Genomic DNA, 14884 nt, shown 5'->3' on the forward strand with positions numbered 1-14884 from the left:
ATTATATAAATTACTTATGAACATACTAGATTACTGCATAATCTATCAAGATTAACTGGGTGGCCAAATTCTTATTAAAGCACTTAATCTGTAATATATATATATATAACTGCATGTAAAGAAGTCCATGCTTTTGTTTTGTGTGGAAGTTTTTTTCCCCCTTGGAAAAATCATAACATGAATAAACCATAAACAACCAGAAAGCCATAATTTTTTATTACTTTCACAAACATGTTACTGGTGGGTGATTCTGTGTATTTAAAACAAAAGAAATTGATGAAGTAAAACACTCAAAAACATGCAAATAAATATTATGGAAATTATCTATTACTAACTCAAATAATGTATTGTCAAAAACAAAATACAATAAGAAACACTTTAGCTGTAAATGTAACAGACCTCATGTTGATGTCTTACTTATTAAGAGTATGCAAAATAAAATTTAAAATAACATAAAACCACACCAACAATTTTCTATAAAGTTATTGGCACGATATCTCTCTCTTCATCAGGATGATTAAGCGATGTACAGTTAAGAACAGCACTGTAGAGGAATATATTTAGAACAACAGTTCAGCAAATGTCTTCAGACAATACATCAAGTTTCAGTGTTGTATCGCTGTGATACCGACATAAAGGAGAATATTAATGTACAGACTACTTATATCAGTGGCAACACAGTAGATCCAGGTTTCATTTAGGATGCCAGGCCCAGCAGAAATCCTCCAACAAATCCACCCGAGATAACAATATTCCTCTTCACAAATTCTGTCGACTGTAAGAAAAATACACCATTTACAGAATGTAGGATAAGTGACAACTTTCTAAAGTGTTACATGCCTACACTAAATAATAATTCAAAATGCTTTATTGAACTGTGGGAGCTCAAAATAGCTAGTAGACTGGTATATGACGCTATGACGGATGCAGGAAAGAATACCCACTTCTTCTATAAAGGAATTGAGCTCAGGGGCTGCTTTGTTTGCCTTTTTCTTCAAATGCTTTTTTGCTTTATTGACATCCTTTTCCACTTTCCTCCAGTCAACCTGCACATAGCCACTGTGGTTGGCAATCTGAAATGAGAAATGGAAGATTTTTTCCCCCACTTAAGATGACATAGAAGCATAATAAACCCTTAAAGGAATAGTTCACTCAAAAATGAAAATTTGCTGAAAATTTACTCACCCTCAGGCCATCCAGATTTTGAGAAATTTAGCGTAACAACACTTGCTTAACAGTGGATTCTCTGCAGTGAATGGGTGCCGTCAGAATGAAAAAGCAATATTATGGATAGAAGCCTTGTATTTTGGCCGGAAGGAACTGTTTGAAGTTAAAAATGAATTAATGATGTATTTGTTTATTACAATAACACACATATTTTCAATTCATACGATGTTTATGATGAACTGAAGTTTTGTTTTATTGTTATTATTGTGATGTTTTTATCAGCTGTTTGAACTCTCACTTTGACGGAACCCAACAGCAGAGGCTCCACCGGTGAGCAATCTACATGAAACACATCTACATGAATGAATGACCTGAGAGTGAGTAAACATTAAGCACATTTTCACTTTGGGTATTGGCTACGACATATGATGCAAGCATTTTAATAATCCATACTTGTAGCAAAAGAAATCCCCCTCCAACAGCAGTAGCCACAATTTTTCCAACTCTCTGAAAAAGATAACCAGTACACCTGGAGGACAAAGTAATTTTGCATTTATTAGTATGCATTATTTCACACATGTAGAATAGAATACTGAAGTTGGTGAATCAAATATTACAGCACATAAGAAATAGCACAGGTTTCTTAATCTGTATTGACACTAACCATCCTGTCACTCCGCCCATCATGATCTGTGAAGCCACGGAGTACTTTTCTGCAATGGGTCCTGTACTGTTCCCAAAAACAAGACTCCACCATTGATGCCTCCTGGCATAATCTGTGATGTTAACCACCTCATATAACTCATCTTCACTCTCTGCATCTACATCTGAAAACGAAAGTTATACAATTGTATATTTACAAAATCAGCATGGACGCAAGTGAATATACACCCTTATACAATTTATTATGTTGTTTTGCATTGGTAAGCAATTGATATACATATTATTCGTGTATTTCCACCCAAGAACCAACTGTAGGTCCACAACCGGTTTTACATTCTTTAATATTTTGGATTAACCCTTTTATGATCTGATTTAAAAACAAAGAAAGTTAAGAAACAGCACGAACCGTAGGTATTTAACAATGATAATAAGGTCACCAACCATCGCACCTTACACTGAAACATCAAACCTGAGAGCAAGGCTCTATTCTGAATGTATTCAGCGACATACAGGTAAAAAGACATGAATGAGAAAGAGAATTAAAACCCTATGAGTGGATTTTCAGAGAGATTTAGCCACATATCTGTACAGTCCGCATAATAATAATAATAATAACCGATCACTTGCTGCTCTGCTACATTGCAAACTCTTGGAATCTCGTTGCATATAACCTGTATGGATAAATAAACACGCTGTCAATCCACCAAGGCTCTTCAAATGTTTGGCTGGCCAATTTATTTACCTTCACCGCGATCCGCCATTTTATGAGGCTTCGTTCACAGAGCTCTGCTCAAACCGCTGCAGCTCTACGCAAAATCCTGCGCACTTTACGTGCGACCACTGTCCACTGACTGCTGCGATCGCTTGTACGCGTTATTCACAAAATACTCTGCAAATTATTTCAAGTGTAAATTTGATAATTTTACATTTTAAAATGTTGTTTACCTACAATATCAGAGGCCTTTTACACACACTGCCTGAAGCTGGCTTAATTTAATGTAATAAGAAACACTGTAGTATTTGTATAATAATAATCCTTAAGCAAGGGAGTAAATATAAGAGAAATAATTAGTTATTTCTTCTCTTTTTTTTTTACTTTTTTGCTTAGTATTTTGAAGGATGTAGAGATATCTAATAACTTTAAAGAGGATAGTGGAAGAAAGAAAGAAAGAAAGAAAGAAAGAAAGAAAGAAAGAAAGAAAGAAAGAAAGAAAGAAAGAAGAAGACAATATAGGATAAGACAAGATGGGGTAGAACATGATAGGAGAGGATGATATTGTATGTGATATGATATAATAGAAGGATATTTATCATCTGAAATTTAGGAATTACACCATTAGACAAACACATAACTGATAACTACAAACAATAAAATTAAATACAGTACGGTACAGTACATTTCACTACCATACTATAATAATAATGACAGATTCCTGAGTTAAATTGTATGTACATAAGAAATAAATAAAAATAAATCATGTAACCAAATATTTCATATTTGCCACATAATCTGGAGTAATAAAAATCATACTAGCTCATGTAACAAACTGCCTATTAACTGTAGAATTCAGGCAACTTTTTCCATAAATCCTCAAAACCCTGAGTTTTCAAACAGACAGATGCTTGAGCCAATCACGTGTTTGATGTCGGTGTTACGTAATCATAATAAATCCAGGTGAGCCAATCACAGCAGGCGAAGATGCGGCGTAAAGTTGAGGGGTTTGTTATTCACCCTCCCCCTTGAAAGTTTATATGAAAAGAAGGATCCCGAGACAAGGCCGGTCACGTGGTCCTCAACCGAACGCAGCCATTGGCCGAAGCCGCAGAGGAGGCGTTCCGACGGCGGCGGCGTGGGTTCGCTTGAGTGACACAATTATAACAAGTTTGAGCTGGCTACTAGGGGGAAGTTTGAGATATTACTAAATAACAATTTGCCGTTAAATCCTGCATTGCTCGCTCTGCATGCATTTTGGTGAACCTGCGACTCATTATGGCGAGGACAATGTGAAAAAGGGGGTGCTCCGAGGAAATTATTTTCCGTCTATTCTTTTTTGCGTTTAGATCCAGCAGAAAAAGGTGCTCGGCTTGCGGTGCGTAGATATTTTCGCCGGATTTTTTTGTCTATGAAATCGTGCGGAGTGTCGGTGGCCGCTGTAGCTCGCGCTGCTGCTGGTGATGGTGATGAGGAAAAGAAAATGGCGGCGGGAACAGCGAGTGAAGCCGAGGAGGACTTTCCGAAGCTTACGCCGCAAGAAAGAGAGCGCTTAGCCGGCGTAGACAGGTCAGTTAAACCCCTTTACTTGCACCGATGACCCTCCGTGCATTTTTACGAGCCTTCCCCGCATGTTGAAGCGGTGCAAACGAATGCGGTGCAGGTAAAGTAACGCGGAACCGCCTGTGTTGTCCTCTATTTGCAGCACACTGTTTGGATTTCAGAGGCTTCATGAAGATGGCGCCAGAACGAAGGCCTTGCTGTTAAAGGTATGATGAGTATATGACACTGATGGAGACAGATAGACATAACTCTGCAAATCATATCACATCACTCTGCAAGCATACTTGTATTGCACAGAAAAAATGCGTGATATTGATACAACACAGTATACAGTGACACTCGAGGGGGTCTGTGTAGACATAAATATATACTTTATTAAAGAGCAGCAATGCACAGTCAGAATAATGCACAGAGACAACCATTGCATTGTACAGAATAATGCAGTGCGCGTGACACTTTTATAATGCTGTAAACAGATGTATACATATACACTTAAAAAGACGCTCAGTATAATATATATATTAAAAGTTGTATATAGTACATCCAACTTCATCCGCATACATATAAACTCAGGTAAAGCAATAAATATCATATCTGCGTGATTGCTTCTCGATGCAAATTGAAACTATGTTGTCGCCCAGCTCAAATCTGCTAAATAAGACTGCATGGCGATAGAAGGATATTGTAAATGTTAACTTTTCATGAAACTGATTTGAGTTTCGTCAAAGGTGCTATACCAGAGAAGCTGACTTGATTTAGGCTGCAGTGCATGTCAGTGATGGGGATCTGTAGATGCTCTGCGGTGGTTATTTTAAACATTAATCTGCTTTGAAAACAGCACGTAAACAGCAGTCAGACTTCGTTTTGTAAAAAGCCGTTTTCGTCTTTTATGACCTCGTTCACCCTCCTTCAGTGCTGCTCTGTAATGAAGAGTTGAGGGGCTGTTTTTATTCGTCTGCCACCATTTGAATATCAGTCAAGCAGTCGAAGGTTGTTTTGATTTAATGAATTATCATAACTATAGAGAAACGTGTCTTATACTTTATTTTTTTGACTGAGCCAGAAGGTGCGTCTGTCGTCTGATAGTGATAAACAATCTCCGTGTATAAGTTTAGCTAAGTTAGCCGAGCTGTTCATACTCGGTTAGGCCAAAGTTGTGAATTATTGAACTTATTTAGCCGATCTTAGACCAGACTGTAGGCTAGTTTAGTGTTTCAGGATGAACTGGGAAGGTTAAAGCTCTGATCTCGGTGGTTTACAAGGCAGCGGCTACGTGTTAGCATGATGCTAACCAACTAATTGCATGTGAGGAGAGTCATTTGAACGCTACTGTTCTCTTTTCAGTCTTATCTCAACACCCAGGCTTTCAATAAATCAGTAATCAAGTAGCTTACGAGAACTTGTGTGAGGGTTAACATTGCTTTTGGCAGATTTGAGTACTTCTGAAGGGGTTTGTCATTACGGCCGAGCAGGTTGACTTTGCAAGCAGCATTTGTTGCGATACGTCGTGCTGGATATTTTGTGTAACTTGATTTGTTTTAAGGACTTTTGTTTTTATTTATACTTATGTCTGTTGTTTATAGGAAAGCATATAATTTTGTTTTAAAAATTGTAGGACCCATGAAGTAAACATGAACTGCAGTAAAGTGATGAAGAGAAAAGATTAAGAAGTCCATGTACCTGTGAAAGTTTAATTTGATTTTTTTTTTTTTAAACTAAAGTATAAATGTAAGCTCGTAGACAAAACTATACTGAAAAACAGTTATTTTAAAAGCTTACATTTATTGTTCATAGACATTCATTTTCCACAAGAAATGCCGTAAATAATTGATGCGTCTTAAAAAATAGTGACGTTCATATAAAAAATGATAACTATAATAGTAATTATAGACAGTAGAGATAGACGCTGGAATGTTTAATTACATCTCTGCCATGGGCCAGACATTTGGAGGCTGTGGTGGCTCTGAGAAGAAAGGGATGATTCATGTAGAAACAGACGTGCGCATCCCTCAGTACTCTGCTGCTGTCTGTCTGTCTGTCTGCTGCTGTGGTACTCTTCCCACAAGCTAGCCGCGTCTGTCAAAATGTTCAGTGTCCCAGATACAGCCAGCACCTCTTTAAAAACCTTGTGAACACAGCGGTTAAACAAGCATTTCAGTTTAGTTTAACTAGAACATGTATTCATCTGTTTAGCACTGACTATACTGAAGTTAATTTGGTTCCTAGATATTGTCTAAAAAGAAAATGTTCATGCAAGATATTTCACAGTCTGTGTTTTATTTGAATGAAAAACATAGATTTTCTTAATAAACAAGAATCAGTTATTCAGTATGTGAAAGTTTGCATTGGTTAGTCTGAATGTTAAATTTGTATGTGTTGCAATTTCATATTCTGCTGCCTAGTGCATGTTTTAGCAGTTTAAAACACACCAAGTGAAATATTCCAAAACACATAGACGACAAAACCGAATGCAAACCTTAGTGTTCTGAATGTCTTGTGTCAAAGAAAATAACCAGTGTTGTTTAACCTTTTCTATGACCTTCAGTTCTGTTCAACTCGGGTGACCTTGTAGGCGTATCAGAGCTTTGAAGGGTACTGACAGGACAAGTTAAGAAGACTACTAGTTGGATATTGGGTGCTGCTTTAGTATATTTACAGTGATGGGTCTCTAATGATCTCCAACATTCTACCAAAGCAGTTAAAAGAGATCTTTAATGGTGCATTAGTCATTCATTTGCCACATTTAATTTGCGGTTAAGATTGTTAGATGTAAATGTAACATGTAAATGTAATGTGTTTTATAAAGCACATAAGTGAGCTTTAATGTTCTAATTTTGACTACAGTTCAAAAGTATAAGGTATATATATATGCATGCATACACACATACATATACACACACACATATATACATATATATTATGTCTGTTATTTTCAGCAGGGGAAATACATTTATTACAACAATCAATGCTGAAAACAGTTGAGCTGCTTAATATTTTTATGGAAATTATGTTTTTTTTTCAGGATTTTTTTGATGCATAGAAAGTTTCAAAACAACATTTTTTTTAAAATAAGTCTTTTGTGATGTTATACTAGTCTTTACTGTCACTTTTGGTCAATTTAATGTGCTAAATAAAAGTATTAATTTCTTTTAAGAAAATTGCACCCCCAATATATTGCTGCTGTTTTATATATATATATATATATATATATATATATATATATATATATATTTATATTTATATTTATATTTATATATATATATATATATATATATATATATATATATATATATATATATATATATATATATATATATATATATATATATATATATATATATATATGGCTGCTGTTTAATTAGGCAACATGTTTTAGAACGCAGACTTTAGAGTACAAAATATTTCATAATGCTTGGTCAGTGCTGAGATACATGATTTATATACTTTAGAAATATCAAACGAATATCTCTCTGCATTACATATCTTCACCTCGGTATTTTATGGTAAATATGTCAGTAGTAATTAATTGATTGAATTGAATGGTAGTTGATTGAGAAAATTATGTAACAGTCACAATTGGTTGGTCCTGGAAAAAGTTTTACCAAGTTCAAGACAAACTGGTTGATTTCTCCAGGTGGTCTTTCTGACTTGTGTTCACATTTACTGTTTGCTTTGCAGGCTGTTCGCTGCTATGACGTCTACATCTTAAAAGCTGAAGGGAAAGTGGAGCCAGAGGTGTTTTGCCAGTTAGGTCACTTCAACCTTTTGCTGGAAGATTATCCTAAAGGTGAGTTCTGACTCACTCTTTTATTGTCATTAAAAAATATCACAATCAGTCTTAATACGTTTCTTTTTTTTTTCTTTTCAGCATTATCTGCATACCAGAGATACTACAGTTTACAGTCAGACTACTGGAAGGTGAGCAGGGCCGGAGTGGGACTCATTTTCAGCCCTGGAGTTTCATGCCTTAGACCGGCCCACTTTAGTTCACGACTGACTATAGGTCTCTTTAAATAATGTAATTAAAACCTCAGTGTATAGGCCTACGTCTGCAGCAGTGAACTGTTCCATACAGCCTTGTAATTCATTGTATTTTTGGTTGCATATCTTCGACAACTGATGTTTTTTTAGCAAGGTGCCTCTGTCGTGGGAGTCAAAGGATAATTACGTCATCATTAGGGTTGCCATTTAACTTCAGAAATGGAAAATAAGGGACAACTGGGATTCTTTATAAGAAAATAAGGGACAGAATAAGGGAAGCTCAAAATATTTGTACTGTACCATAATGTATGCCTAAAAAGTTCTCAGAAATAATCACATTTGTTTTTCTTAACCTATTTATGTACAGTTATTCTAAAAATAATTTTAATGTCATACAAAAAAAAAAGTAATTGGCCTGAGTAAATTGTGCCATTTCAGAATTGTGACTGCATACTGCAGATACTGTGAAATTGCTTACATACAAATGGCATGAAATTTGAAAGCATAACTGAACGTCTATTTAACATCGGTCAATAAAGCATTTTTTTTTAACTAAAATTATTGCAACCATGTAGCCTATGAATGAATGAAAATGCATATTTTTCAATTAAAGAAAACTTAGAGAGTGTGGGCTACTTCTGGTCCTTGAATTTGTACTTATCCAATTGGCTAGAAGTTGATGTAGCCTATTTTTTCTCCGTTCAACAGTATTAACTTACAATAGTGAAAGGCGTCTTCCCTCAGGTAGATTGAATGTTTTGATTGGATGTTGGCTCATGATCAATAAGTTGTTTACATTACCAAACTCATTTGGCAAAATCCAAATGCGGATAGTGAGAGGGATTTGCTGTTAGCATGAGTCCCGTTCGCTGTGAAGTGGGAGCAGACGGCAGAGGATTGATCACTTGCAAATACAGGACAAACTGTGTTCCGTAGGCTATAGCATTTATACGGGACCATTCTGTATTATACGGAACGACGGGCAACCCTGCGAGTGGGCCTGCGAGAAAATAATACATAAAAAGAGCGGGGGCAGGGCTGCTATGAGTGCAGGCAGCCTAGGACAGCATCTATATCTCAGCCCCAGTGGCATGACAACACCGCCCCTCGCAGCCAAAAAACAGACCGGCCCACCCTGAAGGTGAGGGACACTTGATTCTCATTGGTTGTGCACTTGCAGAGTTTACACTTCCAACACGTAGGCAGTGTTAAATACAGGTGTTAACAGTGTCCAGTGTGTTTTGGGAATTCATTGTGTAGGATCAGGCCCACTTTCGGAGGTGCTTGTAGATGCATGTGGTAATATGTCATTTGTCTAATGCAGCGGTGCCCAATCCATTTCCTAGAGATCTACCTTCCTGCAAAGTTCAGCTCCACCCTGATCAAACACAACCGGACCAGCCGATTAAGATCTTCAGGAACACTTCATAATTACAGAAAGTTGTGTTGAAGCAGGTTTGGAACTGAGATCTCCAGGAACAGGATTGGGCACCACTGGGTTAATGCGTCACAGACAATATCAAAAGGTGGCGTAATCATTGCGCCAAAAGCAATAATGATACAATAAAAAAAACTGAACAAATATACAAGACTCAGTGGACTATTTGTAGTATGGCTACTTGCATTTTACATCGCCTGTATCAGATGTAATTCCACGTGTCTGTTGTTAGTGAAAACAATTCAGTTTGATGTGCACAATTCAGTCTGGCTAGGTGTAGCTGTCTATAAGAAAGTTTTTGAATGTGAAATGATATCCTGTAGGAGTGTCAGTATTGGCCTCTGACAGTTCTGGGTTCTCTCCTAGAGCAAGAGTGACGCTTTTGACTGTGAAATTTTCATAGCAGAGTAAACTTTCAACGTAATTTGACTTCAGATACGGCTGTCAACTGTAGAAGTGTCATCTCTCACATACCAGGCGTTAAGCCTCAGCATACGGCTAATAGAAACTGATTTCCAGCACAGATGGACTAAACGTTCTTATACGAGTTATTAGGTAGTTTCTAACTGTTCATACTATAAATGACTGTTTTGCATTGGCACTGTTTAGTTTGGACGCCTGAATGGAAAATTTGCCAGTGGAAACATTGCAGACCGCAGCTGTGGAAGTTGAAGATTTCATACATTCTCCAAAGCTTAGGTTTTTTTTTTTGTTCTTTTTTTCCCCCAATTAAATTTTTTGCTCTCAGAGTCAGGGCATGTTCTAAATTTGTGCCTGCGCTGAAGGAGTTAAAAAGGGTCCTGTCTCAGCATTCAGACAGCCGTGTGTGATTTGTGCAGGTGTGATGAGCGGCCCGTGTGCAGTAGCATCAACCTGTCAGAGTGATGAACCATGTGCTTTGCAGTCCGTGCTTCTCTGGCACGTTTTATTCGGCGCCTGTCCTGACTTCACATTGCTGTCCGAGGTCTTGTGAGACAGTCACCCTTTGTAGATTGTAAATGAGTAGTGTCCACTGTCATGCCGGTCGTTGAAAGCCCATGTCATTGTTGACTTCCTGATTGCATTGGAACAGAGCCGGATTCATCTAAAATGTGACAGTCTTGTCATTTGAGTGCATTGGAATGCATGAACTGATAAAATGTGTACTTTGAATGTAGTGTCTGTCACATAAATGCAAAATTTTTCTTGCTTTATCTACACTTTTTCCTGTAGGTCTACTCTGGTTAAAATGCAACAGCCTGAAATATAAATTGTTATTCACTGATAATCCTGCCTTCTTGCCCTTCTTGCATTTTATGATTGCATATTGGATATTTCAATTTTTTTTTGACCATTTAAGTGTGTAATAATATTTTGGCTTTCTAGCTTAAGCTATTTGACTTTTCCTCCTGTGCTTTAAAGTAGAAAACTCACTAAAAATTCAAATTGGTTGCAAGTTTTGTGGATTGCACTGCATATATGAAATGTCTATATGAAAATGGTGACTGGGGTTGGTATTTGTTTGACCATATAGCCCAGTTCTAGTTTAATTCTTAAGTTATTTACCTCGTCAACTTACCATCTAGTTTCATCATCTAACGAAAGTGCATTTGTGGGGAAGACAAGCCGCAGTGGCTTTCAGTTTTAGTCACGCTTGGCCTCTGTGAGCACAGATAAGAGGTTCAGACATGATAATGTTTCATCGATCCATATTGTCTTGCGTATTCCGTTATGTAAATATAACCTTTTGTGGTTGCGGGAGACGAAGACTTTGTCACCTCTTTAGTTTTAACACATGCTTGTTAGCTGCAGGCGTTTCTGTCCCCTGCTGAGTGCAGATGTGTCAGACCCGCTGTGAGGGTAAACCATCCTTAATCATGCTTACGGTGCCATCCTTTATTAGAAAGCCATTTTGCTGATTAATTCAACTATGATGTATTAATGAATAGTTTCTTCTCATTATGTTTCTAACTCTCAGCTTTATTTTTTTTTCCAGAATGCTGCCTTTTTATATGGCCTTGGTTTGGTTTACTTCCATTACAATGCTTTTCACTGGTAAGTACACAATTACTGTGTGTTCTGTGGTGCATTTGTTTTCTCATCCATTCCATCTAGTTTCTTTTTTTTTCATCTGTAACATAACATTGTTGAAATATCATCCCTAATAGCATTTTTCATGATGTGATGTTGATGCTTTCTCAGCTTACAGACTAATTAGAAATTCTGTATTTTATTCTCCTCGTGTTCATATTTTTTATTTATTTCCCTTTTTGCGTTCAGTCTTTTGTTGTTGTTGTTGTTGTTAAAGACTGCAGAAAGTATGTGCATTCGTTTTTTGTCCACTTTCTGTCGATGAATGACTGAAGTGTTGTTTTGGACACTGTATCTCTTGGTTGCTTTGTCTAAAGTATGGCTAAGCAATTAATTGAATTAAAATAGTTGCGAGATCCGATTAAACCACAAAATGATGGCAGTTAAATATACGGTCTGCATGCACTGTGTGGTTCAAAGTAAAGGGGCTCTTCATTCTCTTTTTGTTTGTAGTCTACTAAAATACAAGTGTGTGTGTGTGTGTGTGTGTGTGTGGGCTGTTGTTAGAGTGCCTTTCAATTTGTATATGATCCACAAACTTTCGCTCAGGGAGTGATATGAATTTGGTTCACTGGGTCCATTATTATTAACCTAGAGCATGGTTGTTTGTGTTCCTAGTTCTGTATTGGTGTGTCTGCATCGTTCTACAAGTATACAGCCAAAATGCTAGTTGGCAGTGCTGCCTACAGCAGCAAAGCGCAAGCAGAAAACATTGCTGGAGAAGTGGCAACTGTGTTGACAAATAGACATCAACTTTTGTTGCAAAAGTATTTAATAAACATTGTGAAATTCAATTTTAAATTTCTGTTGTTCTTAGGATCACTTGATTAATTTACTGTTTATGACCTTCTCTGTCCTCAGTTGTTTCATTAGAAGCTTAAAAACACAACACTCAGGTACTAGGTGATTACTGCAAGATGTGATTAAAAAAAAGACATCCATTTGATTTGTTCAACGTAGTCCAGTTATGAGTTAAAAGATGTTGTTTGGTCTTAAATATTAAAACGGTTAAATTTGTTAAAAATATGCAATATCTATTACTCATGGATTCGGTATAATATCTGTCTCTCTCAGCATTTGCACAGTGCTTGGTCATAATTGGTCACTGTACATTTTTAACATATACAGTGTCTTTATTGAATGAGTTTTTTTTTTAATGTCTCATGTTTTTGGCCAGTTTAGTTGTCTTTACTAGTTTATACAGGCTTTTTTCCCCAAATATATTGATGATTCATAAGGATTAATTTAAATGTATATGATTAAACTGTCTCTAGTCAGGTTACATTAGATTACATTTAACATTCTAAATCTGCCAAAGACCAACATTGTGTTCAGTTTGTAATCTTGTACCATCACAGAATGGTGGTCAGGTTTTGAAGGATTATGGGAAAAGCATCACATTCCCTCATTCATGAATCAGTCAACTTTTTCCCCCTCCCCAATAGTGTTTTAAGGTCAATTTTATATATTATATTAATGTATAGCGTATAAAATTTTATAGGATATTGGTATTGATTTGGCAATTGTGATATTTACTACTGGAGGTCCCCTCTTTCCTTGTCTTAGGGCAGTGCAGCGCACCCCCTCAGATGCCCATTCTGGACAGAGAAGGTAGGCATACCATGTTGGTTTTGTAAGGGTATGCCTCAGACATGCTCTGTTAGATATATTCAGCTTGCTCAAGCAGCAAGAATATTTGCATTAACTTGGCACATATAAAAGTACATTGATGTGTATAATGGATAAAAAAGGAATGACATGTTGATAGCTGTTAGAAATTAACCATCTGCATCATTAAACAGTTGGTATGGGAATGTATGCTGCATTTGTAAGTAGCTGGGGTTGAAAGCACAAATGACAAGCTAGTATTTGATAAAGCTCTTATTATGTGAAATGTTATTTTTTTATTCTTTTGAAGAAATTCTTTGTAAAAATCCTTTTGATTAGTGTTTCGCTTGTTTAGATTACCCTTGTTTAGGTGGATGAAATGGCTATTCCTCTAATGCCTGTAAAAAGTGCCTAATGGTTTATTGATATCATTGCACAGGCAAGGTTAAGGTTGGTTAGCAATTCTATCACATATTGTCATGCTAAAGCATATGAATTTAAGTTTTGTGAAGTTAGGTTGTGTACTTTTGAAACTGTATATTTGAACTGTTTCTGGGAAATTGTCTTTCCCTGTTAAAAATTACGGTAAAGGCTTTTTGAGTGTCAGTTTTTTTTCCTGTAGTGATGTACAATGTCACAGATGCTGTTGATATAGTGTGCACATCAAAAGCAAATTTAATTATTCGCACGAGTATATTACATGATGCGATCCAATTCACCCCATTACGATGCAGTGCAATCCGATTTCAGTTTGATTCAACGCAATGCATTTCAATGCAATGGGAAAAAATGTGATGCTATGCAATTCAATGTGGTATGGATAGTTCACTTTTATTTCTTTGGTTCAGACAGATAACCATGTTAATCTATATTATGCAACTCTGAAAGAAGCTGTTTAGAGAGGAGATAATAAAAGTATAGCGCACGTCTAATAATTATATATAAACAAATAGTTTTTTTTACCAATGCAAATATGTTAGAAACTACAGATAAAAATGCCAACTTGTATCCGATGCAAACTTTTTTAAACTGATGTATTGCATTGTTAACTTTTATGCTGATGCACCAATGCGAATCAGTGAACAAAGACATGAATTTGCGGCAGGGGTCGCAGTTGCCACAAATGTGCGATATACATCTTATTTGCATCTTCCGTGCAAGTTAAAAAATTTCAGCCTGAGCAGAAAATTCATGTGATGTTGTCACGCAAGCCAATCAGGAAAGATCTTATTGACGTGTCCGGTTTGGCGGTCCGGTTATATGAGAAAATGGAGGAGAGCATTATGCAATATTTTTATTTACACGGGTGACATGAAAATCATTCTGTGAGTAATTTAGAGCAACAACACAATACAAATATTAATTTTGCTTTGCACACACCATAACTATTTTTGAACCTGGAGCATTATGTTCAGTTGTGTTTTTTGGTCGCATGTAGTCTCTCGTAGCCAGACCTTCAGACTGACAGCTGAAGGTCTGGAATTCATGGCAGCTTTCATTGGTCAAGGCCCGCTCATGAGGCTGTTTAACCGACATTTCAAACAACCAATCACAGTTTGTTTAGCTTTGCGTCACGTTTTGGGGCGTGGAAATGTTGCCACAATAACAGACCGTTATGTAAAACTCTCAGACGTATTTTAAAGATTCTGTGCCGCGAACTTTAAATATTTCACATACTTTTG

At 36.6% G+C, this 14884-nt stretch overlaps 2 protein-coding genes across 7 annotated transcripts in view; one reads left to right on the plus strand and one right to left on the minus strand.

The window, feature by feature from the left end:
• Positions 1-189: 189 nt before the first annotated feature.
• Positions 190-2752, minus strand: LOC109083486 (FUN14 domain-containing protein 1). 2 transcript variants are annotated; one of them, XM_019098274.2, is made up of 5 exons: positions 2573-2752; positions 1832-1994; positions 1621-1696; positions 945-1073; positions 190-775 (listed from the first exon to the last, which is right to left on the minus strand). In XM_019098274.2, the coding sequence occupies exons 1-5, from the start codon at positions 2589-2591 to the stop codon at positions 698-700; spliced, it is 465 nt and encodes a 154-aa protein (XP_018953819.1). In that variant the 5' UTR covers positions 2592-2752; the 3' UTR covers positions 190-697. The 2 variants fall into 2 exon arrangements, with proteins under 2 accessions (XP_018953819.1, XP_042587480.1); XM_042731546.1 differs by lacking the exon at positions 2573-2752 and adding an exon at positions 2237-2391.
• An 846-nt stretch (positions 2753-3598) lies between these two features.
• LOC109095461 (lysine (K)-specific demethylase 6A) overlaps positions 3599-14884 on the plus strand; it is a 47442-nt gene continuing 36156 nt past the window's right edge. For 2 of the 5 annotated variants that reach the window (XM_042731540.1, XM_042731543.1), the window contains exons 1-6: positions 3599-4111; positions 4248-4311; positions 7784-7892; positions 7974-8023; positions 11500-11558; positions 13161-13205. In XM_042731540.1, coding sequence (XP_042587474.1) covers positions 3954-4111; positions 4248-4311; positions 7784-7892; positions 7974-8023; positions 11500-11558; positions 13161-13205 — 485 coding nt within the window. In that variant the 5' untranslated portion in view covers positions 3599-3953. The remainder of the gene's footprint in view (positions 4112-4247; positions 4312-7783; positions 7893-7973; positions 8024-11499; positions 11559-13160; positions 13206-14884) is intronic. The other 3 variants (XM_042731539.1, XM_042731542.1, XM_042731541.1) reach the window with 3 other exon arrangements.

Source organism: Cyprinus carpio, chromosome B9 (genome assembly GCF_018340385.1).
Source record: "Cyprinus carpio isolate SPL01 chromosome B9, ASM1834038v1, whole genome shotgun sequence".
NCBI lineage: Eukaryota > Metazoa > Chordata > Actinopteri > Cypriniformes > Cyprinidae > Cyprinus > Cyprinus carpio.